This window comes from Equus quagga, chromosome 11 (genome assembly GCF_021613505.1).
Source record: "Equus quagga isolate Etosha38 chromosome 11, UCLA_HA_Equagga_1.0, whole genome shotgun sequence".
Classification (NCBI taxonomy): Eukaryota; Metazoa; Chordata; class Mammalia; order Perissodactyla; family Equidae; genus Equus; species Equus quagga.
This window is the reverse complement of record NC_060277.1, coordinates 71,482,538-71,508,935: the sequence shown is the minus strand read 5'-3', so window position 1 is coordinate 71,508,935 and position 26,398 is coordinate 71,482,538. Positions and strand designations below refer to the sequence as shown.

The window sequence follows — 26,398 nt, the reverse complement described above, 5'->3', positions numbered from 1 at the left end:
GGGATGGGGCAGAGACTCTTGCCCAAAGATACCTCTAGTGAAATAACTACACACCATATATCTTGGCAGCTGAATTAAAACTAAAGATAAAAATGTACAAACAAAAAGTTGACAAAATTCTAGAATACCTAATGTGAGAAGAGCGGAAGAGCTAAGCACACATAATTTAGTTAAGCCACATTTAATATTAATCTGTCTATAAATCCTAGGTTTAGTTAATACCTAATTCTTCTCCTCAACAGAGTTAATTAGAAAACCGAGAAACGTATAATGAGAGCCAGCCCTGATGGCCTAGTGCTTAAAGTTCAGCGTGCTCTGCTTCAGTGGCCTGGGTTCGGTTTCTGGGCGTGGAACCACACCACTTGTCTGTCAGAAGCCATGCTGTGGTGGTGGCTCACAGAGAAGAACTAGAAGGACTTACAACTAGAATATACAACTATGTACTGGGGCTTTGGGAAGGGAGAAGAAAAAAAAGAGAGAGAGGACGACTGGCAACAGACGTTAGCTCAGCACGAATCTTTCTCAGAAAAAATAAACAAAAAGATAAATAAATAAATGGCTGGCCTGGTGGTATAGCAGTTAAATTCACGTGCTCTGCTTTAGCAGCCTGGAGTTCACTGGTTCAGATCCCAGGTGTGGACCTACGCATCACTTATCAAGCCATGCTGTTGTAGGCATCCCACATTCAAAGTAGAGGAAGACGGGCATGGATGTTAGCTCAGGGCCAATCTTCCTCAGCAAAAAGAGGAGGATTGGAGGCAGATGTTAGCTCAGGGCTAATCTTCCTCAAAAGAAAAAAAAAGAAAGAAAAGTATAATGAACTGATTGAGACAAAAGACATTATCTGCTAAAACAGAGATAATACAATAGAAATACTGGAAACCATTTCTTTTCTAATAATAGTATCTGTGGTCAGTACAGTCATACTGGAGATGTCACACACGATGCTGGGCACATCCAACCTCCCCATGTCCCTGGAATAGGCTTATCTAGAGGATATGGTTTAAGAAAGCAGGGCAAGTTTGGTCTGTGTCAAGAGATGGTCCCTAGATTATCTGGCCACCTGACCAGAGGTTGGCCCAAACACAGGCCAGCCAACAGTTTATGGTAGTATTATATGAAAAGCCGTGCTGGGCCAGATTCCTCTCTTGGAAATTCAAAACAGAATAATGGGAAAAATTTGTCAATTGGCAAGAGTAGAGACAGAGTCGCTGAGTCACATGAGTGAGTTAAGATTCTTTTACCTTAACTACAGACCCTGTTCTTTCTGCAGTTTTGTTTTACTATTATTTCAATTTTCCTTCACAACAAAAATTGATAGTTTTTAACTTTAAAGTATTTTCACAAACACATCATCTTCACAACTCTGTAAAGTTAGGTGGGATTAAACTACCCATTTCACAGATGAGAAAACTGAGGCAGATTGGGATCAAATAATTCGTTAAGGTCACACAGCTTCTCAATGGCATAATCATGACAATTCAAGACAGCTGTTTTCCCATTAGCCCAGTGATCTGTTCGAATGTTACTGTTTTCCTTTACAGTTCTTTCTTCCCAAACATTAGCTATATATCAAGAACAATATCGTAAGGCAGGAAAACAAGTTTCCCTCTTACCTGTTTGCTGTATGGCAGTTATCGCCTGCGCATTACATTGCAGTTGTAACATGTGTCTCAGCATGGCCACACCCCAAATACTCGACTCTGGACACAACACAGGAGCCATTGCTGCTTTCAGCTTAGAGGATGTCAGACCTGTCATGAGGGCCTGTGGACTGGCTGCTTCGAGCTGCCTGCACAGTGCAGAAATACTCAGAGCACAGAGGAATTTGTGCTCTGCGCTATGGTTTTCAGTATGGGGCAAAAGGTTGCAGACAGCATAATAATTATTTTCATACTTTCCATTAATATCACACCCAGGAATTGGGGTCTCAACTGTTTTGCCATTTTTCTCACTCTCCCCTCCCAGGTCATAACTGAGGGTTTGCACCAGATTCTTGCTTTCAGGTAAACGGGTGTCCTTGTTACTAATGTCACCACAAAGCTTCCTTATGACTTCGCCAGCATCCTCAAATCTAGCTAAAAGAGTTGATCTCAGGGCAACGTGGCAGAAGACACCCAGTGTGAGAAGCAGCGCCCCCAGAGAGCACTCTATGTTGTGGTAGAGATCCCAGGCCTGCTGCATGCACTCTTGGCTGCAATACTTGGCATAGCTGCATCCATCACAGGGAACTGGGGCCAAAGAGCGCTTCAAACATCGGTGACAGTAGAGGTCCCCATTGGTAACTCTGGTGTCCCACTTGCTCTCTAGGCCAAGATGTAGTGGTAGCACTTCTGCCGGGTTAAGGATGCTCACGAAAGCATCCTCCTTCACCAAGAGCTCTCCTGGGAGGATATCTTTTGTGGCAATCAGATAGCGGCCTTTAAAAGGGTCCGTGCATAAGCTGACAGATGCTGACGCACCGGAAATTTGTTTGTTCTCCTCCCTTAGGTCCATATCCTCAAAGGCTTTGGTTAGGGCTGCTGAGACGGTTTCTGTGAGATTCTCCTTTTTTTGGATCTTCATTTTCAGACGACAGAGGGTTCTCTGCAGAATCTGAAACTGGGAAGCTGCTAGGGTTGGTTTGGCAGCAAAGCTACTTTCAAGATCACTGATGGTCTGGCTTGCTTCCTGCAGCCTCCCCAGGAGCACCAGACACTCTGCTTTACGTAACATCATCTTGGGCTGCAGTCTTTCTGGGTACCCATGCATCTGTGCTCTGACGATGTCTTCAAGACAGGTCTGAAAACAGAAAGGAAATCCCGAAATGACCCTTGGTCTCTACTCTTCAATGTCTACTGAAAGTCTTAACAAAAATCTACAGGAAAGGTAGGGATTATTAAAAATGGAGCCACTACAATCATGTTTTTTCTTTAAATCATATTCTACCATGTGATCTTTTAACTGAGTGATTAGAAATACATGCTGAAGATATGTTTAACTACCTTATTAAATACTTCTGGTTTTAAGGAAAAAAGTCTTACAGATAGAAGAAATATAGTTTGGTGATTAAGAGGGCAGTCTTTGAAGCCAAAGAGACGTGCATTCCGATATTGACTGTGCCTCTTATGAGCTGTATGACCTTGTGCAAGTGACAGTTTCTCAGTGTCTTAGTTTCCTCATCTGAAAAACAGGGATAATACTTCACATGGTTGAAATAAAGATGAAAATAAGGTAATACATCTAAAGTGCTGAAAAGAGAGCCTGGAACACAGTGTGTGCTCACTATATGGGCACTATTATTAGAAGCAGGGAAACAGAAACAACCAATACAGGGAAGTTACAAAGGGTTACATGTTCACAAGTTCTTCCAGTCGTTGTCTTCGGCTGTCCAGGACCTTCTTGCTTAGGGCCTAGAGTTAGATTCTTGCTCTTCTCTTTTGGTCCAAAGGGCAATAAGCGTGAACTTGTGGCTATTCAAATAGTTAACTCTAGGGTATAATTTAAATTTCTGTGCAATTGCGAAATGGATGTACTAAAATGGCATTTTAGAGCTTGTCCTTAGACCTCAATTAGGGGATGAGAAGAAAGCCACTCATCTACCCCCCGCCCCATAGGTGTACTGAGGCATTTCAGTGCCACTTTCACTTTCCCACTCAAAATGCATATTGAGGGTGAGCTGTATTGTTGCAGAGATAATCTTGAACGTGCTCTACTTATTAAAAAAACTCAAACAAGTAAATAGTTTGCAGACACTTGGAACTTGAAGTGTTATTATATCATATCTCAGCTGACCTCGACACTGAGAACCACTGACCCATTGGATATATAGTCCATGGCCCTGTGGAATGTGCCATGACTCTTTCTTGTCAACCAACATGACCCCACATAATCACCTGCAATAAATGAAATGAATCAGAAGAAAGAACAAGTTTGGGAGGATATCAATTTGCTTCCAATTCAACCAGCTGCAGCATGGCCCGATTTTAGTGTTCTAAGGTAGAAGCAGAGATGAATGTCTAGTCCTCCTGTGAACCCCACAGATCATCCCCCATCACACCAGGCATCCTGATACTCACTTCGTACTGGCCCAGGTGGAAGAGGGCTGCAGAGCGATTGGCGTAACACAGTGAAGTGACCTCAGTGTTAGGCCTTGAATGTGATACTCCCTGCAGAACAAGGAACCGGTTAAAAGTATAAATGACAACGAGCATCTTTAAAGTATTTTTTTTAGCTAATAGGCACCCTACTACTAAAGACTGTATGAAATTGGGAAAGTTACTGGATCTCTTTGTGCTTCATCTGCTTCAGCTTCATTTTCAACTATCTTAGAGCAAAGCTGTGAAGATCAAGTGAGGAAATAAATATTCAAAGCACTTTGAAGAAAGCAGCATCAGACACAGCTTCAGCCACAAACAATACTGAAGGTAAAAAAGAAAATAGGAGCATGATCCTGCATATAAGAATTCACAAAAGAACACTAAGGACATACGGGAAATAAATGGCTCATTCATACATAGATAGCCAAATGTACAAAAAGGAAAGCAGAAAAGGGCTACATTTTCTACCACCAAATTGGCAAGGATTAATAATAATCATAAAGGTGGCACCTCAAATCACTGGAGAAAAGATGAGAATTATTCAGTACAAGTATTGAGACAAGTAGGTGGCCACTAAGGAAAAATAAAGTTGGCTCTCTATATATGATAAACCTTTCATTAGGATAAATTCCAAATGGATCAAAATCTTAATGTAAAAAATGAAATTATAAGAACACTAGAAGAAACTATAGGAACAGTCTAAAGTGAGGCTGGAGTTAGGAATGCCTTTCTAATTATGACACAAAAGCCAGAAGTCATAAAAGGTGAATAAATTTGACCACATAAAAATAAAAAAATTCTTTACAGCAAAAACCAATAAAAGTAATATTAAAAGACAAACACTGAACTGGAAAAAATATTAGCAACTCATATTACAGGCAAAGGGCTCATTTCTTTATTTTATGAACAGTGCCTACAGATCAATAAGATGACAACCAATAATTCAATAAGAAAATAAGCAAACGATACATACAGTTCTAATGGGAAATATAAATAGCTCTTAAACATATGAAAAAATGCTCAACCTCATTCATAATCAGTAAAATGCAAATTAAAACTCTACTGAGATGCCATTTTTTTACCTATCAGATTGGCAAAGAAAAATGAAAGTGACAGCACACTGAGATGGCAAAAGAGTGGGCTAATGGGCATTTTCATATGTTGCCAGCGGGAGTATAAATTGGTCTCATGATTATGGAGGGCAATTTAGCAATATCTGTATCTTTATATATATATATGTATATCTCCATTGCCCCAGCAATTCTTCCTATAGGAATTTATCCTACAGATATAACCACTTATCCTACAGATATGTGCAAAATAACATATATGCAAAGGTTTTCATCACAGAATTGTTTGAAATAGGAAAAGATAGGAAACAACTTAAATATGATCTATAGGACACTAATTAAATAAATTACTATTATATGCATATAATGGAATACCATGTAGCCATAAAAAAAGAGTGAGGAAGCTCTTTATGTACTGATATAAGAATGATCTTAAGATATTATTGAGTTTTGATAAGAGTATACTGCTGAACATTATGTATAAAGTGTTATTTATATAAAAAGAATGTATGTGTGTGCAGGAGTGGGAGATTATTTGTATTTGTTCATATGTGCCGAAGTACCTCTGGGAAGATACATTCAGCAGCGCCAGCAGGTGGGGAACGAGGGGCTAGGAGACAGAGGAAGTAGACTATACTATATACTTTTGAATTCTAACTATGTAAACACATTTCCTATTCAAAAATAAATAGCTAAAATAATATTAAAACCATAATAACTAGTAGCACTTAGGATATAGGGAAATGAACATTCCCACATTCTGCTAGAAGGATGTTAACTAGTTCTTTCCTGGACAACAATTCAGCATCATCTCCCCAAGGCATTAAAAAAAATACATTCAATTGACCCAGAAATTGCCATTCTAGGAATTTATGCTAAGGAAATAATCAGATGTGCATAAATATTTACATAGAAAGATGCTCCTTGTAGCTTTATGATAGCAAGCAATCTGCCAAATCCGGAGGTGTTAAATCAAGTATAGTTCTCTGTAATGGAACACTACGCCAGCCATGAAAAATCATGTTCTAGTGGAAAATTTAATAACACGAAGAAATGGTTACAATAAATTGTCGAGGGAAAAAAGCAGGTTGCAAAACAGTAAGTATAGCATTATCCCAATTTCGTAAAAGAAAAACACATTTTCAGAAGAAAAAGTAGCTGGATAGATATGAGCAAAAATGTTACCAGTGCCTATCATTGGTTATGAGATTTCTTTTACTCTTTATGCTTCTTTATATTTTCCAAGTAAACATATATTACATTTACAATCAGACAAAAATAACTAATGTTATTTTTTAAAAAAAGAAAATAGCAGCTTTATAGAAAATTGCAAAGTACCATAATCACCAAAATACGAGCTGCATGAAACAGGAAGTCTCATCTCCCTCCTAGAGCAAATCTTAATTTTTTGTCTGATTTCACTTTTTGTAAATTCCACTTTTTCTTTTTTTGAGGAGGATTAGCCCTGAGCTAACATCTGTACCCATCTTCCTCTACTGTATAGTGGGATGCCTGCCACAGCATGGCTTGATAAGCAGTGTATAGGTCGGTGCCCAGGATCCAAATTTGAGAACCCCAGGCTGCTAGGGCGGAGTGTGCAAACTTCACTGCTAGGCCACCAGGCCGGCCCCTGATTTCACTTTTTATTTTACTTGTTTTCATCGAACAACCTCCTTTGTGATCACATTTATGACACCCATGCATAAAGTTGAAGAGATTAGCTCTGAAAAAGAACTAGTAAGCCATTTTTCAACGGATCATTACATCTAATGGATTTTAATTCTTCAGCAATCACTAATGCTTACATTATTCAGCTAAAAACTTTGTCATAACACTACAAAACAGAGTTTTCATCAATTATAAAAGCTGTTGTTTAGGTCTGATAGGTTTTGGAAAGCTAATTCCAAACTTTAAGCATAGGCCTGTTAAAGATTCAGAGTAGAGGTATACCCTTCAAATTTACACTCATTCTTTTAATATACAAGATCATAGACCTGGTGCAAGGGATCGATACATTCTTGCTTTAAGCCCATATTTATCTCTAAAAAGTTGTGGAAGGAAGCCTCTCAGAGGCCCAGTGGCATAGTGGTTAAGTTCCTGCATTCCACTTCAGTGGCCCAGGGTTCACAGGTTTGGATCCCGGGTGCTGACCTAGCACCACTCATCAAGCCATGCTGTGGTGGCATCCCACATAAAGTAGAGGAAGACTGGCACAGATGTTAGCTCAGGGCCGATCTTCCTCACCAAGGGAAAAAGAAAAAAAAAAAGGAAGTCTCTCAGGGATCTTGTTCCAGTTCCTACTATGGAATAAGGACAGTAAGAGCAATAGATTGTTAAAACCCTCAATTCCTCCTTCCATCTAGCTTATTGATTGTTAGCATATTTAAATATTTGTTGACAATCTTCAAAATAGAGTTCAGCCGGACTGTGACAATTGAGTTTATTTTCTTTTCTATCTTAATCTAAGTCAGACTGCTTGTAAGCTAACGCTATGGCTAACTGAAAATCTAGCTGTTCTCTAAATTGGGACCACCGCACTAAGACCTCATTTAGTCATTCAGACCAAAAATACATACAATTCACTGACAGCTGACAGAAATGGGCAAGGCAGGGCAAGGGGTCCAATAAGCTTATTTTACAAGATGTCTGAAGGAATATGGGAATAGAAGTTTCCCGATGGAATGCAGGACATCTAATACAAGGTACCCTTTGTTACAGAATATAACCAACAGCAGAACTCTGCCAGTTTTCTTTTTCAAATCCAATCTACAAACTACAGACAAAGCTGCCACCGGCTATATGATTCAGCAGCATGGCTCTACCTTTTGAAGAAACGCGCACTGTTAAATGGTGGAGAGTCCATCCTGCCGGGCTGGGAATGTCTCACCTTGGAGTACAGCACCGCGGCTCCCGTATAGTCCTTCTCCTGAAATTTTTTGTTTCCTTCTTCTCTGTAGAAAAGGGGAGCGTTGGGGTCTTTTCCCACAAGGTAACCTCTAGAAAGCCTTTTTAAGAACATCTCATCCTCAGGTCTTCGTGAAGAAAGAAAGAAACAAACAAAAAGCATGAACTTGTTATTTCAGGGACAGCTCCTAACCATCGCACCTGAAACAGGAGTGAGTGTCCGCAAAACACTGGACACATGAGGTTGTATGTATCATGTAACGTGACTGGGGGTGGGGGAAATCTGGTGGTCTTAGAGACATAGCGACTCGAATTTATATTTAGAGTGCTAATTTTTTATTCTTTATCTCATAATTACTGGCCAATGAACCATTCCTTGGATAATTCATCATATAGAAGCTTGGGTGTAGAGTCGGACATAATACATGGAGTCTTTGCACCACGGCATATTCTCCACCGAAGAGAGAGAGAGAGAGGAGGAGAGAAAGAGAGGAACAGAGAGTGAGAGAAACAGAGAAAGAGAGAATGGGAAAGTAAATGATGTAGTAAAATGCTAATATTTGGGTACTACACAGGAATTCTTTGTACTATTTTTTGCAAGTAAGTCTGAAATTATTTCAACCTGAAAAGTTTAAAAAAGTAAGCATGGTCATATGTCGCTTAATGACAGGGATACATTCTGAGAAATGCATTACTAGGTGATTTTGTCGTGCAAATATCCTGGAGTGTACTTACACAAACCGAGATGGTCTAGTCTTCTGCACACCTAGGCTACATGGTACCATGGGACCACCGTCATACACGTGGTCCATTGTTGACTGAAATGTTGTCAGGTATGCAGTGCATGACTGTATACAAATGCTCTCTATAATAAAACTAGTACAGTCGATCTAATACAGAAACACACAAACATACAGACACCCTGCCAATAGAGAAGCACCCTGTTTCCAATAAGAAATAGTATCGAATAACCTAGACTATACATTTTGACCACAGTACAATGAAGCAAAATATGAACAACATAGAAACTGAAAACTCTCTTAAGCAACTCTCGGATAAAAGAGGAAATCAAATCAAAATTGCAGAATGTTTAGCAAAGTGTTTTTCAAATTGTTGTTTACAAAGACCCACAATAAAAAGTACTTTTACATTGTGATTCAGTAAAATGCATCTGTGTATGCATATATTGACCTTCCACAAAATATTATTTATCCTTGCTATGTATAAGTTAATATCAAATATAATTTTATTAGTATTTAAATACAATATAGAAAAAAATCTCAAAATAAACAACACAAAGAGGAAAACTAGGAAAGATTTTATTTAATTCAAAAGGTAGGCGCCGGCCCGGTGGCACAGCAGTTAAGTTCGCACGTTCCGCTTCTCGTCGGCCCGGGGTTCGCCGGTTCGGATCCCGGGTGCCGATATGGAACCGCTTGGCACGCCATGCTGTGGTAGGCGTCCCATGTATAAAGTAGAGGAAGATGGGCACGATGTTAGCTCAGGGCCAGGCTTCCTCAGCAAAAAAGAGGAGGACTGGCAGTAGTTAGCTCTGGGCTAATCTTCCTCAAAAAAAAAAAAAAAAAATCAAAAGGTATGCTTGCCTCTTCTAAATTTATTCCAGTCCAAAAAAATATAAGGACAATTCCCCATGCATATCTGGTACACCACAGACCCTGTTCTTTGTTCCATTTGTTATAGTGTTGTTTTAAATTAGGTTAAACCTGATAATCCTATTTAAACATAAAGGTTGTGGTGAACAGTAGTAACAGCAAAACTCTTCTTGCCTAACAATGGATATTTTTTAATCTTAATCCAAAATTATGATAAACTCAATGTTTTATCATTGTTCTTCAGTGTAATTAAGAACTAAGCTGCAATTAATTCATTCTTTTCTTTGGGTACTAAGTTTAAGTACTTAATTTAAAGTTTTGAAAAGCAAATAGACAGTCTAACTTTTTTTCAATATTTCAGATTTTCTTCTGGAATGTTATGATAAAAAACTCGAGGATGTGAGATGGAACAATTTTTCTAGTTAATTTTTTTATTGTGGTAAAATATACAAAATTTATCACTTTAACCATTTTTAAGTATACAGTTCAGTGGAATTAAGTACACTCACAATATTGTGCAATCACTATCCATTTCCAGAACTTTTTCACCATCCCACACTAGAACTTCATGCTCCTTAAATGATAACTCTTCATTCCTCCCTCTCCACAGCCCCTGGTAACCTCTATTCTACTTTCTGTTTCCAAGAATTTGTCTATTCTAGGTACTTCATATAAGTGAATTATATTTGTCCTTTTATGACTGGCTTACTTCACTCAGCATAATGTTTCCAAGGTTCATCCATGTTGTAGCATGTACTGGAATTTCATTCCTTTTTATAGCTGAATAATATTCCATTTATATATATACCACATTTTGTTTATCCATTCATCTGTCAATGGACATATGGATTGTTTCCACTTTTTGGCTATTGTGAATAATACTGTTATGAATATTGTTTTGCAATGATCTGTTCCAGTCTCATTTTCAATTCTTTTGGATATAAACGCAGAAGTGGGATTGCTGGATCATACAGTAATTCTATTTTTAATTTTTTGAGGAACTACTGTACTGTTTTCCATAGTGGCTGTACCATTTCATATTCTCACCAACAGTGCACAAGGGCTCCAATTTCTCCACGTCCTCACCAATACTTGTTATTTTCTGTTTTTTTGATAATAGCTATCCCAATGAATGTGATATTGTATCTTATTGTATCTTATTGGTATCTTACTGTGGTTCTAATTTGCATTTCCCTAATGATTAGTGATGTTAAGAGCATCTTTTCATGTGCTTATTGGCCATTTGTATATTTTCTTTGGAGAAATGTCTGTTCAAGTCCTTTGCCCATTTTCTAATTGAATTGTTTGTTTTTTTATTGTTGAGTCTTAGGAGTTCTCTATATAGCCTGGATATTAATCCTTTATCAGATATATGATTTGCAAATATTTTCTTCCATTCTGTCGGTTGCCTTTTTACTCTGTTGATAATGTTGTTTGATACACAAAATGTTTTAATTTTCATAAAGTCCAATTTATCTATTTTTCTTTTGTTCTCTGTGCCTTTGGTGTCGTATCCAAGAAATCACTGCCAAATCCAATGTCATAAGCTTTTGCCTTATGTTTTCTTCTAAGAGTTTTGCAATTTTAGTTCTTGAGTTTAGGTCTTTGAGCCATTTTGAGTTAGTTTTTCTATATGGTATAAGGGAAAGGTCCAACTTCATACTTTGGATGTGGATTCTAATTAGCAAGCAGACAGAAAGAACCAAGTTCTTTCTTCCAGCCTGGCCTTCTCTCTCCAGAGCCCTAGAGAGGTAAAGCCTCTCACGGAGTCAGTTGGCAAAGCAGAAAGTCCCAGCCCCAGCACAGACTGCAGGAGACTGGAGCTGAGAAACAGCAGCTTAGTAACTCACACACATTCACGTACACATTTTTTCCTGAACCATTTGAAAGTAAGTGCAGTCATCATGGAAGTTCACCTCTAAATATTTCAGCAGGCCTCTGCTAAGACAAGGACATTCTCGTACAACTTGATATCACAATATCATTATCACACCTAAAAAAATTAACGCTAATCCAAGTGTCTTTTGAATTTTCTCAATTAGTCCTTAAATGTCTTTTATATCTTTTTCTTACCCCAACCTGACTCAGGATCAAGGTTCTAATGTCCTGCATTTAGCTGTTATTTCTCTTTAGTCTCTTTTGACACAGTCCCATAATTTTTTTGTCTTTCATGACTAATTTTTTGTGAAGACTCAAGACCAGGAAAATGTTTCACATTCTGGTTTTGTCTCCTTGTTTCTTCATGATTAGATTCAGATCAAATAGTTTTTGTCAATATTAGTACATAGTTAAATCTATACACTTCTTGTTTCACATGAGGAGAGACATAATGTCAAGTAGCCCCCACTACTGGGGATGCTAAGTTTGGTCACTTGGTTAAAGCGGTGACTGCTGGAGTTCTCCAATATAAAAATACCTTTCCCCTTGTACTTAATAAGTAATCTATGGGGCCATACTTTGAGACTATGTGAATAACCTGCTTCCCAACAATCTTTCTTCTAATGGTTTGAGCATCCATTGATGATCATTGCCAGAAACAGTTATTACACAGGAGGTTACAAATTGGTGATTTTCTAATTCTAGCATAATCTCTAAACTTATTAATTGGCATTCTTCTGTAAAGACAAATGTTTCCCCCTTCCCTTCTTTTACTTATTTAGATATTTATCTGATATTTATTTATCATGGCCTTAAAAAAATTCATTGTTATAAACCATTACAATTATTGTACTTTTTGATGCTCAAATTGTCCTAAATTTGGCCAATGGGAACCTCTTCAGACTGACGCCTATGTTCTTTTTTACATAAATGCATTAGTCTTTGAGCACTTCCTTGCATTCTGGCACAATAAGGCATTCCAGTCGACTCAGTACAAAATCGAAATGAACAGGCAGGCAGTGGGTGTGGATAACGAGTCTGTTAAGGGTTCCCTAGGACACTGCAGATTATCATCTGGGGCGTCATCTGTCTCAAAAGGTCTTCAATATGGATGAAAGGCATCTAATTTGGGAAAACATTCCTCAAAGACTGTAAACGGCAAGAAAGAAAAGTGTATGCCTAGCTTTAAGCATTAAAGGCTCAATTCATACTTTTATTTAATGGGCACGCATACAGAGATTAGAAGTTTAAATCTTTTTCGGTCACTTTAGATTATGATTGAATAGTCTTACAAACAGCTCTTCAGAGCTAACATTCTTAGGTAGAGAAGTTTGGGGATGAAGTAGTAAGAGGTACAAACAATGAAAAATGGAGGCCAGGGGCTGGCCCTGTGGCCAGTGGTTAAGTCCAGCATGCTCTGCTTCAGCGGCCTGGGCTTGGTTCCCAGGTGTGGACCTACACCACTTGTCAGCAGCCATGCTGTGGTAGTGACCCACACAGAAAACAGAGGAAGACTGGCACAGATGTTAGCTCAGGGTGAATCTTCCTCAAGCACAAAGAGGAAGCTGACAACAGACGTTAGCTCAGGGTGAATCTTCCTCAGAAAAATAAAATAAAATAAAAATGGAGGCCATTATTAACTCCAGGGAAAACAAGAGTTGTTCAAGAAAGGAAATGTAATTCAAAGTATACTTCATGATTCATATGAGTAATATTTACATAGAAATAATGATGTATGTATTGAATATTGGTTTAACCAACATCATATTCTATTGGCTATAGTATATTATAAATTATAATATAGTTATAATGAGACAATGAAGGAAAACAAATTATACACAGTGAGTTGGGGGTAAGAGAGCTAAATTTGACAACTAAAACTAAAAATTCAAGAAACAGCAGTATTAGCATACTGTTTAGTAATATGAAATTAAATTCCAAAAGCAACAGTTAAAATAACTTAAAGTAGCAGTCTCTGGAGAATAGGAAAGGGGAAGAATGAGACAGAGAGTTGCTGTTTTTCTTTATAAACTTTGAAGTATGATTTGACTTCTTACACTATACGCATATTATTCTGATAAAAAGTTAAACTAAAAAAGGAAAATATTTCTACTTAATAAGGCACCAGGTCTACATATTTTACAGGATTTTTCTACCAGCTTTTTAAAAAAGTTTTTTTGGTGAGGAAGATTGGTCCTGAGCTAACATCTGTTGCAAATCTTCCTCTTTTTGCTTGAGGAAGATTGCTGCTGAGCTAACATCTGTGACAATCTTCCTCTATTTTGTATGTGGGATGCTGCTATAGCATGGCTTGATGAGCGGCGTGTAGCTCCACGTCCAGGATCTGAAATGGTGAACCCTGAGCCACTGAAGCAGAGTGTGTGAACTTAACCACTACACCACTGGGACGGCCCCGATTTTTCTACTGGCTTTTAAGAATCAAATAATCCCTACATTATATAAACTATTTCAGAGCATAGAAAAAGATGCTAATTCATGCTATTAGGCTACCATAAGCCTGATTCAAGAGTTGACAAATAGAGTACAAAAAAGAACATGTAGGGCCGGCCCAGTGGCGCAGCAGTTAAATTTGCACGTTCCATATCAGCAGCCTCAGTTCGCCAGTTCAGATCCCAGGTGCGGACATGGCACCGCTTGGCAAGCCATGCTGTGGCAGGCGTCCCACATATAAAGTAGAGAAAGATGGGCAAGGATGTTGGCTTAGGGCCAGTCTTCCTCTGCAAAAAGAGGAGGATTGGCAGCAGATGTTGGCTCAGGGCTAATCTTCCTCAAGAAAAAAAAAAAAAGAACACGTAGCTAATGTCAGTTATGAACATAGATATAAAAATCCTAAAAATAATGTTACATTGAATCTAGCCATGTGTTAAAAGAATGACAAATGATAACCAAACAGAGTTTATCTCTAAAATAGCTCAACTTCAGTAAATCTACTGGTGTAAATTCTACGTTAACAGATTAAAGGAGAAAAAGAATATGATAATTCCTTCCAAAATATATCAAAAAAGTATTGATAAGATTCAACACCTATTTATGATAGAATATAGGGCAACTCCCTTAAACTGAAAAAGGGTTATGTACTAAAAACCTATGGCGAATGTCCTAAATGGCTGTTACTATTCAACATTGCACTGGAGAGCTAAATAATACTATGATAATTAAAAAGTAAAATAAGAGATACACATATTGGAAAGGAGAAATACTATTTTCAGATGCAACTATCTACCTAAAAATTCTAAGTGGATTAGCATAAAAATGGTGAAATACCGTGAAAATACAGTTAGGTGGCCAATTATAAGATGATAAAAAAATTCCTAGCTGTTATTTATACCATCAATCATCAGCTTGAGAATGCAATGGGGGTAGGGGGAGTCTTATTTACAATAACAACAAAAACCTTACAATAAGTAAGAATAAATCTAAGAGGAAATGTACAAAACCTATATAAAGAAAATGCTAAACTTTACTTAAGGACATAAAAGCAGCCCTAAACAAATGGCAAGACATACCCTTTACTTGGATGAGGAAATGTAATACTGTAAAGATGTCAAGTCTCCCCAAATGTATCTATAAATCCAACACAATCCCAATCAATAACTCAGCAACATTCTTTATGGAACTTCACAGCCAATTCTAAAGTTCACGTGAGAGAAATGTATACAAATAGCCAAGATATTCTTGAAAAAGAAGAAAGACTGTCTACGTGTGTGGGAACCTGGCTTAAACAGACAGCAAAGCCACATTGGTACTAGACTTCTCTGCTTTCTACTGCTCCTTTTCACTATAAAATCTCAGTGGGGAGCTATCCTTGTGGTTAAGGTAGGGTTGACCCCAATTTCGCAGCAGGGTTGGGCATGTGATATAGGCCTGGCCAATGAGAGGAGCTCCACACCTTTGGTTGAAGGGATGTGCATGCAAAGTTGGGAGGATCAGAGTCCAACCCAGACCTTTTCTGCCAAGACTCTCAGGCAAGATGGCCTCTGTTCTTGTGGTTATTAAGCTACCAGAGTGTGCCCAAGGCTACCAATGGTCATAGTGCCCTGCAAGTGGCGAGAGTGTGATGATGAAGAGCTGTAAGGTCTGATGCCATCATCTGAGCCCCTAGATACAACCCTGAATACAACCACTTGCTTGAAAATTGATCTACCTTTAGATGTCCTGGTTTCATAGCCCACGAATTTCCTAATTTGAGCTGGGTTTCTGTCACTTGAAATGGAAAGAATTCTAATATGTTACTATAAAGTCACAGTAATTAAAACCCTTTGGTTTTGGCATAGAAACAAATTTATAGATAAGTGGGAATTTAATTTTTAATAAGTGTGGCATTTTGAAGCAGTTGGGAAAGGATGGATTATTCAATAAATGCTGCAGAAAAATTATCTGGAAAAAAACTTAGAATACTCCCTTACATCATACACAAAAATAAATTCCAACTGGATTAGAGAGCTAAAACTAAAACACAAAACTACAAAGAAGAAAATAAAGAATACTTTTATAATCTTGGGGTGGAGTAGACTGTCCTAAGTAAGACACATAACCCAGAAGCCATAATAGAAAATGACAGACAGGGCTGCACAAAAGTTAAAACACATACACACAATTTATATACAATGCAAGACATCATAAGTAAAGTAAAAAAGATAAATAATAGACTAGGAGGAAAATTAGTAACATATATAGGCAAGAATTATATAGACAGATTTATGAAGCTCTCCTATAAATTACTAAGAGAAAGACAGACAGCCTACTAGAAAAATGGGTAAAGGATATAAAGGAACAATTTACAGAAGAAATAGAAATGGGCTGTAACGTCAGAAATGGTGTTTGTCCTTAAGGTTGGCAGAATTAAAGACTGTTTGCTTTCTAACGTTGCTGAGGATATAGGAAACTGATTTTCATACACTGTTCATGGTAAACTGGTAAAGCTTTTTGGAAGACAATTTGGAAGTATTTCTTTTTCTTTTTAGAATTTATTTTTTATTTTTCTTAAACTTTTTTTCCCTTCTTCTCCCCGAAGCCCCCCAGTACATAATTGTATATTTCAGTCGTGGGTCCTTCTAGTTGTGGCATGTGGGACGCCGCCTCAGCACGGCCTGAGGTCTGTGCCCAGGATCCGAACTGGTGAAACCCTGGGCCGCTGAAGCAGAGCGCATGAACTTAACCACTCAGCCACCAGGCTTGGCCCCTGGAAGTATTTCTCAAATTTCAAACATCCATAACTGTTGGTACAATACCTCTTCTAAGACACTATCTTAAGTTCTGAATATATGTACAAAAACATACATAAAGTTGTTCACTGCAGCATTGTTTGTGACAGTAAAACAACAAGAGCAACCTGGAAATAACTTAATTGCCATCAGCAAGGAAAAGAATAACTAAACTGTAGCATATTATAGTAGCAATATCATGTGGATGCTAAAAAGATTAAGGTGTGATGTTGGAAAAAATCTCACAGAACAAAGCACATAATATGATCTAATAGAGAAAAAAAATATATGTGCTCATTTATCTACAAATGTATGAGAATATGTAAAAAGAACCAAAAAGCTCTAATAAACCGTGGTTCTATCTGTGAAACAGAGTGAGGAGAAGGGTAAGTGGGAAACTTTCATGTTTTACTTTATTAGATATGTGTCAATCTTTTACAATGAGAACGTATTTATATCTTACTAACATTTATAAAAAAGAAACAGACCAAGCAAAAAAAAGAAGTATAACCCTAATTATACCTAGAACCTGAACTGGCAAGGCTCCACACTGAACTCATTATTTCATTCAACTAAAATCTGAGTGCCCCCTATGTGCCACACACTGTGATGGTTGCTGACACAAAGATGAAGATTTCAACCTTGGTCTTGAAAGGTCTGTGTTTATGTGTCTGCATATATATGAGTCATACAATATGACTCATTTATGTGTCAAGTTGAGTATTAATATGTGCCAGTCACTGAAGTAAGAGCTTTACCAAACTGTCATTCAATCAATACTTATTGAGTACCCATTTTTTTGACACTGCACTATTCTTGTCTACAGAAAGACAAACAAATATAGACATGGTCCTTGGCTTGTAGTGTTTATAAGTAGTAAAGATAGACGTTAATAAAATGATCACACAAATATAAAAAAGAAAGGTATACAGTGTTGTAAGTATAAAAAATGAAGATTGGGGCCAGCCCAGTGGCATAGTGGTTAAGTTTGCCAGCTTGCTTCGGCAGCCCAGGGTTCATGGGTTCAGAGCCTAGGCACAGACTTAACACCGCTCATCAAGCCACACTGTGGTGGCATCCCACATAAAACAGAGGAAGGTTGGCATAGATGTTAGCTCAGTGACAATCTCAAGCAAAAAGAGGAAGATTGGCAACAGACGGTAGCTCAGGGCCAAACTCCCTCACAAAAGTTAATAAAGTTAAAAAAAATAAGAATAAAAAAAACCCCAAAATGAAGATGATCCAGCTGGAACTCAGAGAAGGCTTTCTTGAGAAAGATTTGGCTGATTCTGGAGGCTGAGCTGAAGTCAATTAGTTCTTAGGGCATGGTGGAACGGAGAGGAGCTAGGCAAAGCATTTCAGGCAGAAGAAATTCCCTAAGTAAAGGCCATGTGGTGAGAAGCAGCAGAGAGCACATCAAGAACTAAAGGAAGGGCAATATGTCTGAAAGGGGAGTGTGGTGAGAGAGGAGGCCAGAGAGACCGGCAGCGGTCAGACTGCAATGTCTTACTGGCTATATACAGAATTTTAGTCTTCATTGTAAGAGCAAAAGAAACTCCTGAAAGGTTTTAAGTGAGAGCAATATGATCTGATTTGTGTTTTGAAAAATGATTCCTGTTGTGGTATAGAACATAGCTTGGAGGGAGGCAAGGATGGATCTGGGAAACCACTTAGGAAGCTATTGTGACGGTCTAGCTACTGATAGTAATTTGGCTTAAGGAAGTAAAGGGAGTGTATTAGTTTTTTGTTGCTGCTGTAACAAATTACCACAAAATCAGTGGCTTAAAACAAACAACAATTTATTATCTTCCAGTGCTGAAGGGCAGAAGTCTGACATGGGTCTCAGTGGGCTGAGATCAAGGCATTGGTAGGGAGGTGCTGTTTTCCAGACATTCTAGGAGAGAATCTGTTTCCTTGCCTTTTCCACTTTCTAGAGGCTGTCCACTTTTTTTTGTTTTTGAGGAAGATTAGCCCTGAGCTAACTGCTGCCAATCTTCCTCTTTTTGCTGAGGAAGACTGGCCCTGAGCTAACATCCATGCCCACTTTACTTTATATGTGGGACGCCTGCCACAGCATGGCTTGCCAAGCAGTGCCATGTCCACACCTGGGATCTAAACCGGCGAACCCTGGGCCGCCAAAGTGGAATGTGCGCACTTAACGGCTGTGCCACGGGGCCGGCCCCATGTCCATTTTCTTTGGCTTCCTCTCTCTCTCTTCAAAGCCAGCAACGTTGCATCTCTCTGACCTTCTTCCATAGTCACATTTACCTCTGACTCTCCTCTTCTGCCTCCTTTTTCCACTTTTAAGGACCCTCGTGATTGCACTGGGCTCACCTGGATAATCCAGGCTGCTCTCCCTATCTTAAAATTCGTTGATTAGCAACCTTAATTTCCCTTTATCATGTAACCTAACGTATTCACAAATTCCAGGGATTAAGACATGAGCATCTTTGGGGTCTATTATTCTGCCTGCCGCATGAGAAAATGAGGGAGAATTAACTTGATTATAAATTTGTATTCAGGGGCTGGCCCCGTGGCTGAGTGGTTAAGTTCGCGCGCTCCACTGCAGGCGGCCCAGTGTTTCGTTGGTTCGAATCCTGGGCACGGACATGGCACTGCTCATCTAAGCCACGCTGAGGCAGCGTCCCACGTGCCACAACTAAAAGGACCCACAACGAAGAATATACAACTATGTACTGGGGGGCTTTGGGGAGAAAAAGGAAAAAAAAAAATCTTTAAAAAAAATGGCAGATTTTGTATTTAACAAAATAAAATAAATTTGTATTCATATTTTTGTGGTTATCCTGAAGATTTCAAAATGAATCTCTGATTTATCACTATTTTCAGTTGGTATTTTGACCATTTCCCAAACAATACAAGAACCTCACAACAATTAAACTCCACTTACCCATCTTGCCCTTTGTACTGTTCTCATGTCTTACTTCTAAATGTTTTAAACTCCATAAGGCATTATTACTATCATTGTTTTAAATAATGAATTTAAAAATATTTACCCACATATTTACCTTTTCTGGTGTTCTTCATTCCTTCCTGCAATTGAGTGCTTTCATTTGGAATAATTCTTTCTTTAACCTGAAGAACTTCCTTCAGTATTTCTTGTACCTCTAATCTGCAGATGCAGTCTCTCAGATTTTTGTTGTCTGAAAATATCCTTATTTTGCATTCATTTTTGAAAGGTGTTTTCATCAGGTGTAGAATTCTAGGTTGCCAAGTTCTGTTTTGCTCCGTTTTTCTTTCGGGGCTTTAAATGTGCCATTCAATTGTCACCCAGCTTCCACAGTCTCATTCTCATTCCCATAAAGGCAATGTGTCTTTTTTCTTTGGTTGTTTTTAGGATTTCCTTTTTTCTCTAGTCTTTGGCAGTTTAGTCCGATGTCCCTAGGTGTGATTTTATTTATGTTTACACTGCTTGGGATTTGCTGAGCTTCTGGAATCTGTGGGTTGATGTCCTTTATGTTTTAGAAAATTTGTGGCCATCCTTTTGGAATATTCCTTCTGCCCCACTCTCTGTCTTCTTTCCTGAGACTCCATTTAAAAGTATGTTAGACCATCTGATTGTGTCCCATATATCTCTTATGTGCTGTATCATTTTTTCCATTCTTTTTTCCCTATGCTTTTTTTTTTAAAGATTGGCACCTGAGCTAACATCTGTTGCCAATCTTTTTTTCTTCTTTCTTCCTCTCCCAAAAGCCCCCCAGTACATAGTTGTATATTCTAGCTGTAGGTCCTTCTGGTTGTGCTACATGGGACGCTGCCTCAGCATGACCTGATGAGCGGTGCCATGTCTGTGCCTGGGATCCAAACTGGTGAAACCCTGGGCCGCCGAAGTGAAGCGTGCAAATCCAACCACTTGGTCACGGGGCTAGCCCCTTCATTTTGTTTTTTATTGACCTGTAAACCAACTTACTAATCCTGTGTTCCACAGTGTCCACTTTGCTATCAAGCTTAAGAATTGGATTAATTTCAGTTATGTTATTTTTGAATTCTAGAAAGTCCATTTGATTCTTTTTGTCTCAATCATTTAAAAAATTGTCTTTACTGTAGTTAGACATCACATAAAACTTACCATCTTAACCATTTAAAGTATATAGTTCAGTGGTATTAAATACATTCATAACGTTATGGCCCATCACCAGAATCCATTTCCGTAACCCTTTTCATCTTGTAAAACTGAAACTCTATACTCATTAAACAATAACCCCATCCCCACACCCCCAGCCCCTGGCAACCACCATTCTACTTTGTCGCTACAACTCTGACTACTCTAAGTACCACCATTTGATTCTTTTGTATAGATTCCAATTCTCTGCTGAAATCTATCTTTCTACCTACTTTGTACAACTTTTCCTCTATTTCCTTAAATACATTATTCATAGTTCTTTTAAATCCTTGTCTACTAAATCTTGTAAGTGGACATCAGTTGATCTATTCCTTTTTTTTTAATAAAGATTTTATTTATTTCCTTTTTCTCCTCAAAGCCCCCCAGTACATAGTTGTATATTCTTCTTTTTTTTTTTTGAGGAAGATTTGCCCTGAGCTAACTACTGCCAATCCTCCTCTTTTTGCTGAGGAAGACTGGCCCTGAGCTAACATCCATGCCCATCTTCCTCTACTTTATATGTGGGACGCCTACCACAGCATGGCTTGCCAAGCGGTGCCATGTCTGCACCCGGGATCCGAACCGGCGAACCCGGGGCCGCCAAAGGAGAATGTATGCACTTAACCGCTGCGCCACCGGGCCGACCCCGATCTACTCCTAATATTTATTTTCTCTCTTCAGTATTGGTCATTTTTATGCCCCTTTGCACATTTAATAATTTTTAACTGTATTCCTGACACTGTGCATAAAAGCTAGATGACATCTTCTATGAAAGTGCCCCCTTTCCTATGTTAGGAAAATAGGAAGAGGGGCTGGCCTACCTTTAGCCAATCAAGAATTGAGTTGGATTAGGGTTGGGCTACAGTTTTATTGAAACTCAGCACACCTCTGGTTTCTCAGTTCTTGTGTGTGGCCCTCCTGAGGTTTTGGTTAAGAGCCTAGAAGGTCTCTCTCTCCTCATGCCCAAAGGCTTTGGTCTCAGGACATTCTGAACTTTGATTTTGAACTTAGGACACCACAGAAGTTCAAAACCTGGCAAATGTCTTCACAGGGAGATTGTGTTGCAGGCCCCTTTCCACTAGTGGGATTTTGGTCCTCAGCACTGCAAGACTGCAGGAGATTTCATTCTGCCTTTTTGGTTGGCCTCCTGTACTTTCTGAGAACTCAGTAAACATCCCATGAGGCGAACTGACTTTGGATTTGGGCCTTGAGCTTGGGCCTCCTCTAGTTTCCAATCCATCACATCAGCCCCAAATGACAGCCGAGACGTCTGCGGTTTCAGTTTCCCCCAGGGTGTCCCTGTGCTTAGGGCCAGCCTGATCCCCAGCCTTTAACCACCCTCAGAAAAGACAACCGCTAGTGATCACCTAGGAAGGAGCCTTCCCTCTTTGGAATTTTACTCCATCTAGTCCTCGTTGCTCTCTAACGTGTTTAAAAATACAATTATTTTATGAATTTAACTACCAATTTTGTTTTAGTTGTAATGGAGCATTGCCTATTGTGACCTATTATATCCTACCCAGAAGCAGAAGTCCTATTTGCCAAATGTGAAAGAAATCTAGCATTCATGGTCCTACAATGGACAAAATTTGGGAATAGATTTAAGATGGTGGGTGAGGAAGAAGGAAAAATCAGGTATGACTCCTAGGTTTCTGGGCAGCAACTGGACAGAGGGTAGGGTAATTCACTAAGGGATCACAATGGTCTGACATGGACAGGTGGAAGATCACGGCAGCTCTTTTTTTTGGAGGAAGATTAGTCCTGAGCTAACATCCGTTAGCAATTCTCCTCCCTTTACTGAGGAAGACTGGCCCTGAGCTAACATCTGTGCCCATCTTCCTCCATTTTACCCATGGGACGTCTGCCACAGCATGGCTTGATAAGTGGCATGCAGGCCTGCACCTGGGATCTGAACCCTCCAACCCCAGGCTGCTGAAACAGAAGGCCTGAACCTAAGCACTACGCCACCAGGCTGGCCGCCATGGCAGCATTTTAACACAGAATGTTTCACAGGTTCCCAGTTTTAGGAACTGAAATAAGGTAGTGCAATTCACCAAGATAGGGACCACTGGAAGGGAATCTAATTTTGAGGGCAAAATTGTGAGTTTGATTTTAGATATGTTGAATTGTAAGTACTTTTGAGACTTTTAAGCAGTCAGCTGGATTTAGAGATTTGAGTCTCAGAGGAGGAGTGAGGGCTGGAGATATAATTTGAAGAGTAATCAGCATATAGGAGGTAACTGATGTCATGGGTGTGGATGAAGCTGCACGAGTTGAGAATACAGAGTGAAAAGGAAAGAGAGCCTAGGCTGGAGTCTCGAGGAATGCCAATATTAAACAATCAGGCAAATCCTCTTCTTTGATTTACATTTCTTCCAGTGCACCAAAATGTCAAAGGATTCTTGCAGATTATTCCCTTTTGCTGGTTAGTACACTGTATCAACTATCTTAGGAAATCTCTGCCTATTATTCAAAGTTTTCATCAGCAGTTCTCCATTGTTTCTGGAAATTCTGTAAAGGGAATCCACAGATCCTGTAGAGGTTTAGACATTATTTTTCAAAGTGCGGTCACGACGCAGTCAGTGGGTCATGAAATCAAATTAGTGGGTCCTGATTAGTATTTTTTAAATGCGATAAGTAGGAGGGAAAATATAGAGTACATCAGATGCAGGGGCTGGCCAGGTGGTGTAGTGGTTAAGTTCATATGCTCCGCTTGGGCAGCCCAGGGTTCGTGGGTTCTGACCCGGGCGTGGACCTGCACAACGCTCCGTCCCACGTACAAAATAGAGGAAGACTGGCACAGACGTTAGCTTAGAGACAATCTTTCTCATCCAAAAAAAAAAAAGTACATCAGATGCAATAAGCATCTACACCTTCTTCCTTGGTGAACTTAACCAGTCTCACAGCTCAAAATGCCACGTACAATTCCCAGATTTATCTCTAGCCCAGGCCTCTCTCCTAAACTCCATGCCCATTTAGACATCTCCACTTGGATGTCTACTAGACATCTCCAGCTGAAATATGAACCCCTGATCTGTCTTCCCAAAATAGCTCCTTCTGCAGCCTTCCGAGGTGATGCTAATTTCATCCTCTACCTTTGGCCCCATAGGCCTGACTTCCTAGAGTCACTTTTTACCTCTCTCACTTTCTAACATATTGTATCCTTTCTGTCAGGAAATGCTATTAAATCTACCATCAGAATCCAACCACTTCTCATCACTCCCACTAGCACCACCCTGGTCCAAGTTACCATCACCTCCTCTCTCAGCCGCACTAATGCAATAGCCTCCCAACAGGTCTGTATTTCCCCTCCTGCTCCTCGGACAGCCTATCCTCACCACAGCGGCCAGGGTGATCCTTTAAAACAGGGGCCAGCAAACGTTCGTAGAAAGCCTGAGAGTAAAGTTTTAGGCTTTGTGGGCCAAGAGGTAAAATTGAGGCTATTACATAGGTACTCACACAAAAAAGAGAAAACACGTTTGTAGAAACTTTTTATTGACAAAATTCAAAATATAATAATAATTCAGTACAACTTTTTCATAATACAGGTCTACTAATGAGAAGAACGGATTTTTTTTTTAAGATTTTATTTTTCCTTCTTCTCCCCAACGTCCCCTGGCACATGGTTGTATATCTTTAGTTGTGGGTCCTTCTAGTTGTGGCATGTGGGACATGGCCTCAGCATGGCCTGATGAGCGGTGCTAGGTCCGTGCCCAGGATCCGAACCAGTGAAACCCTGGGCAAACTTAACCACTCGGCCACGGGGCCAGCCCCTGGATATTTTTTTTAATAGATACCATTTTGCTTAACTGGAATTCAAAGCCAGTGTTCCCTATCACCAAATCAACCGCAAATGTTTCTCTGTAAAAACCATTCTTAGCTGATGGCCATACAAAAACAGACAGTGGATGGATTTACCCTGCAGGCTACAGTTTGCTGACCTCTACTTTAAAATGTAGTCAGATCATATCACTATTCTCTCAAAACCCTGTGAAGTAGTTTCTTATTGCTGTGTAACGTATCAGCACACATTCAGCAGGTTAAAACAATACCCAGTTATTATCCTCACAGTTCATAGATCAGAAGTTCAGGCAGGCTCGACAGGGTTCTCTGCTTAGGGTCTCACAAGGCTGATCAAGGTGGCCACTTATATGGAGGATCTGGGGAAGAATCCGCTTCTAAGCTCATTCAGGATGTTGACAGAAGCCAGTTCCTTGCAATTGTAGGTCTGAGGGCCCCATTCCTTGCTATTAACCAGGAAGCACTCTCAGCTTCTAGAGGCTGCCTGCATTCCTTGCCATGTGGTCCCCTCCATCTTTGAAGTCAGCAAAGTGCATTCAAATCTCCTGCTTTGAATCTCTCTGACTTCCCTTTCTGCTACCAGTTGGAAAAAACTCTCTGCTTTTAAAGGTCTCACCTGATTGGGTTAGGCCCACCCAGATAATTGTATCTCAAGGTCAATTTATTTGGGATTTTCACTACATCTGCAAAATCCCTTGACAGCAGTGCTTAGGTTAATGTTAGATTGAACAACCAGGGGACAGGAACGCTGGGGGGCCCACCTTTAGAAATCTGCCTACCACACCTTGCAATAACTTCCTCCTCAGAGTAAAAAGACAAGGTACTTACAAGGGCCAGTAAGATTTGTGGCACCTGCTCTCCCCCAACCCCTGTGCACATCCTATTACCTCTGTGATGTTATTTCCTACCACTGTCTCTGGCTTACTCTGTGCATCCACATGGGCCTTCCTGCTGTTGCTTGAAGGTACCAGACACTCTCCTGCCTTAGGATCTGTGCCTGGAATGCCCCTCTCTCAGATTTCTACTTTGTTAACTCCTGTATCTCCAAGACTTAGCTCTACTTTCACTTTTCCAATGAGACATTATCTTTTTTGTGTGTGTGTGAGGAAGACTGGCCCTGAGCTAACATCTGTTGCCAATCTTCCTCTTTTTGCTTGAGGAAGATTGGCCCTGAGCTAACACCTGTGCCAATCTTCCTCTATTTTATACGTGGGTAACCACCACAGCATAGCTTGATGAGTGGTGTATAGGTCCATGCCTGAGATCTGAAGCTGTGAACCCTGGGCCACTGAAGCAGAGTGTGCGAACTTAACCACGACACCACCAGGCTGGCCCAGTGAGGCATATCTGACCCCACTACTTACTACAACAACCTGCACTCTTGCTCCTGGCACCACCTGTTTCCCCTACCCTGTTCTTTTTTTCCTACTGTACTTATCACCTTTAACATGTTAAATACTTATTTATCATGTTTATTGTCCGTCCTTCCTTGCTAGAATTAGCCTCCTCAAAGGTAAGAATCTTTGTCTATTTTTTGTTTACTGATCTATTTTTTTTGTTCACTAAACATATAGCACAGTGGCTGGCACAAAATAGGCAATCAATAAATTCACTGAATGAAGTTTGGGGAAGCTCCTGTTTCAGTTTTCTATGTATGTGTGCACTAGGTTGCGATGTAAAGTATTCTTCTTACTGAGGAGTGTAGTCA

General features: G+C 39.5%; 1 protein-coding gene across 2 annotated transcripts in view; it reads right to left on the bottom strand.

The window, feature by feature from the left end:
* SMYD4 (SET and MYND domain containing 4) overlaps positions 1–26,398 on the bottom strand; it is a 41,125-nt gene that overhangs the window by 13,018 nt on the left and 1,709 nt on the right. For both annotated transcript variants that reach the window (XM_046674233.1, XM_046674235.1), the window contains exons 3-5: positions 8,037–8,181; positions 4,059–4,148; positions 1,617–2,781 (exon numbers count right to left, since the gene is read on the bottom strand). In XM_046674233.1, coding sequence (XP_046530189.1) covers positions 1,617–2,781; positions 4,059–4,148; positions 8,037–8,181 — 1,400 coding nt within the window. The remainder of the gene's footprint in view (positions 1–1,616; positions 2,782–4,058; positions 4,149–8,036; positions 8,182–26,398) is intronic.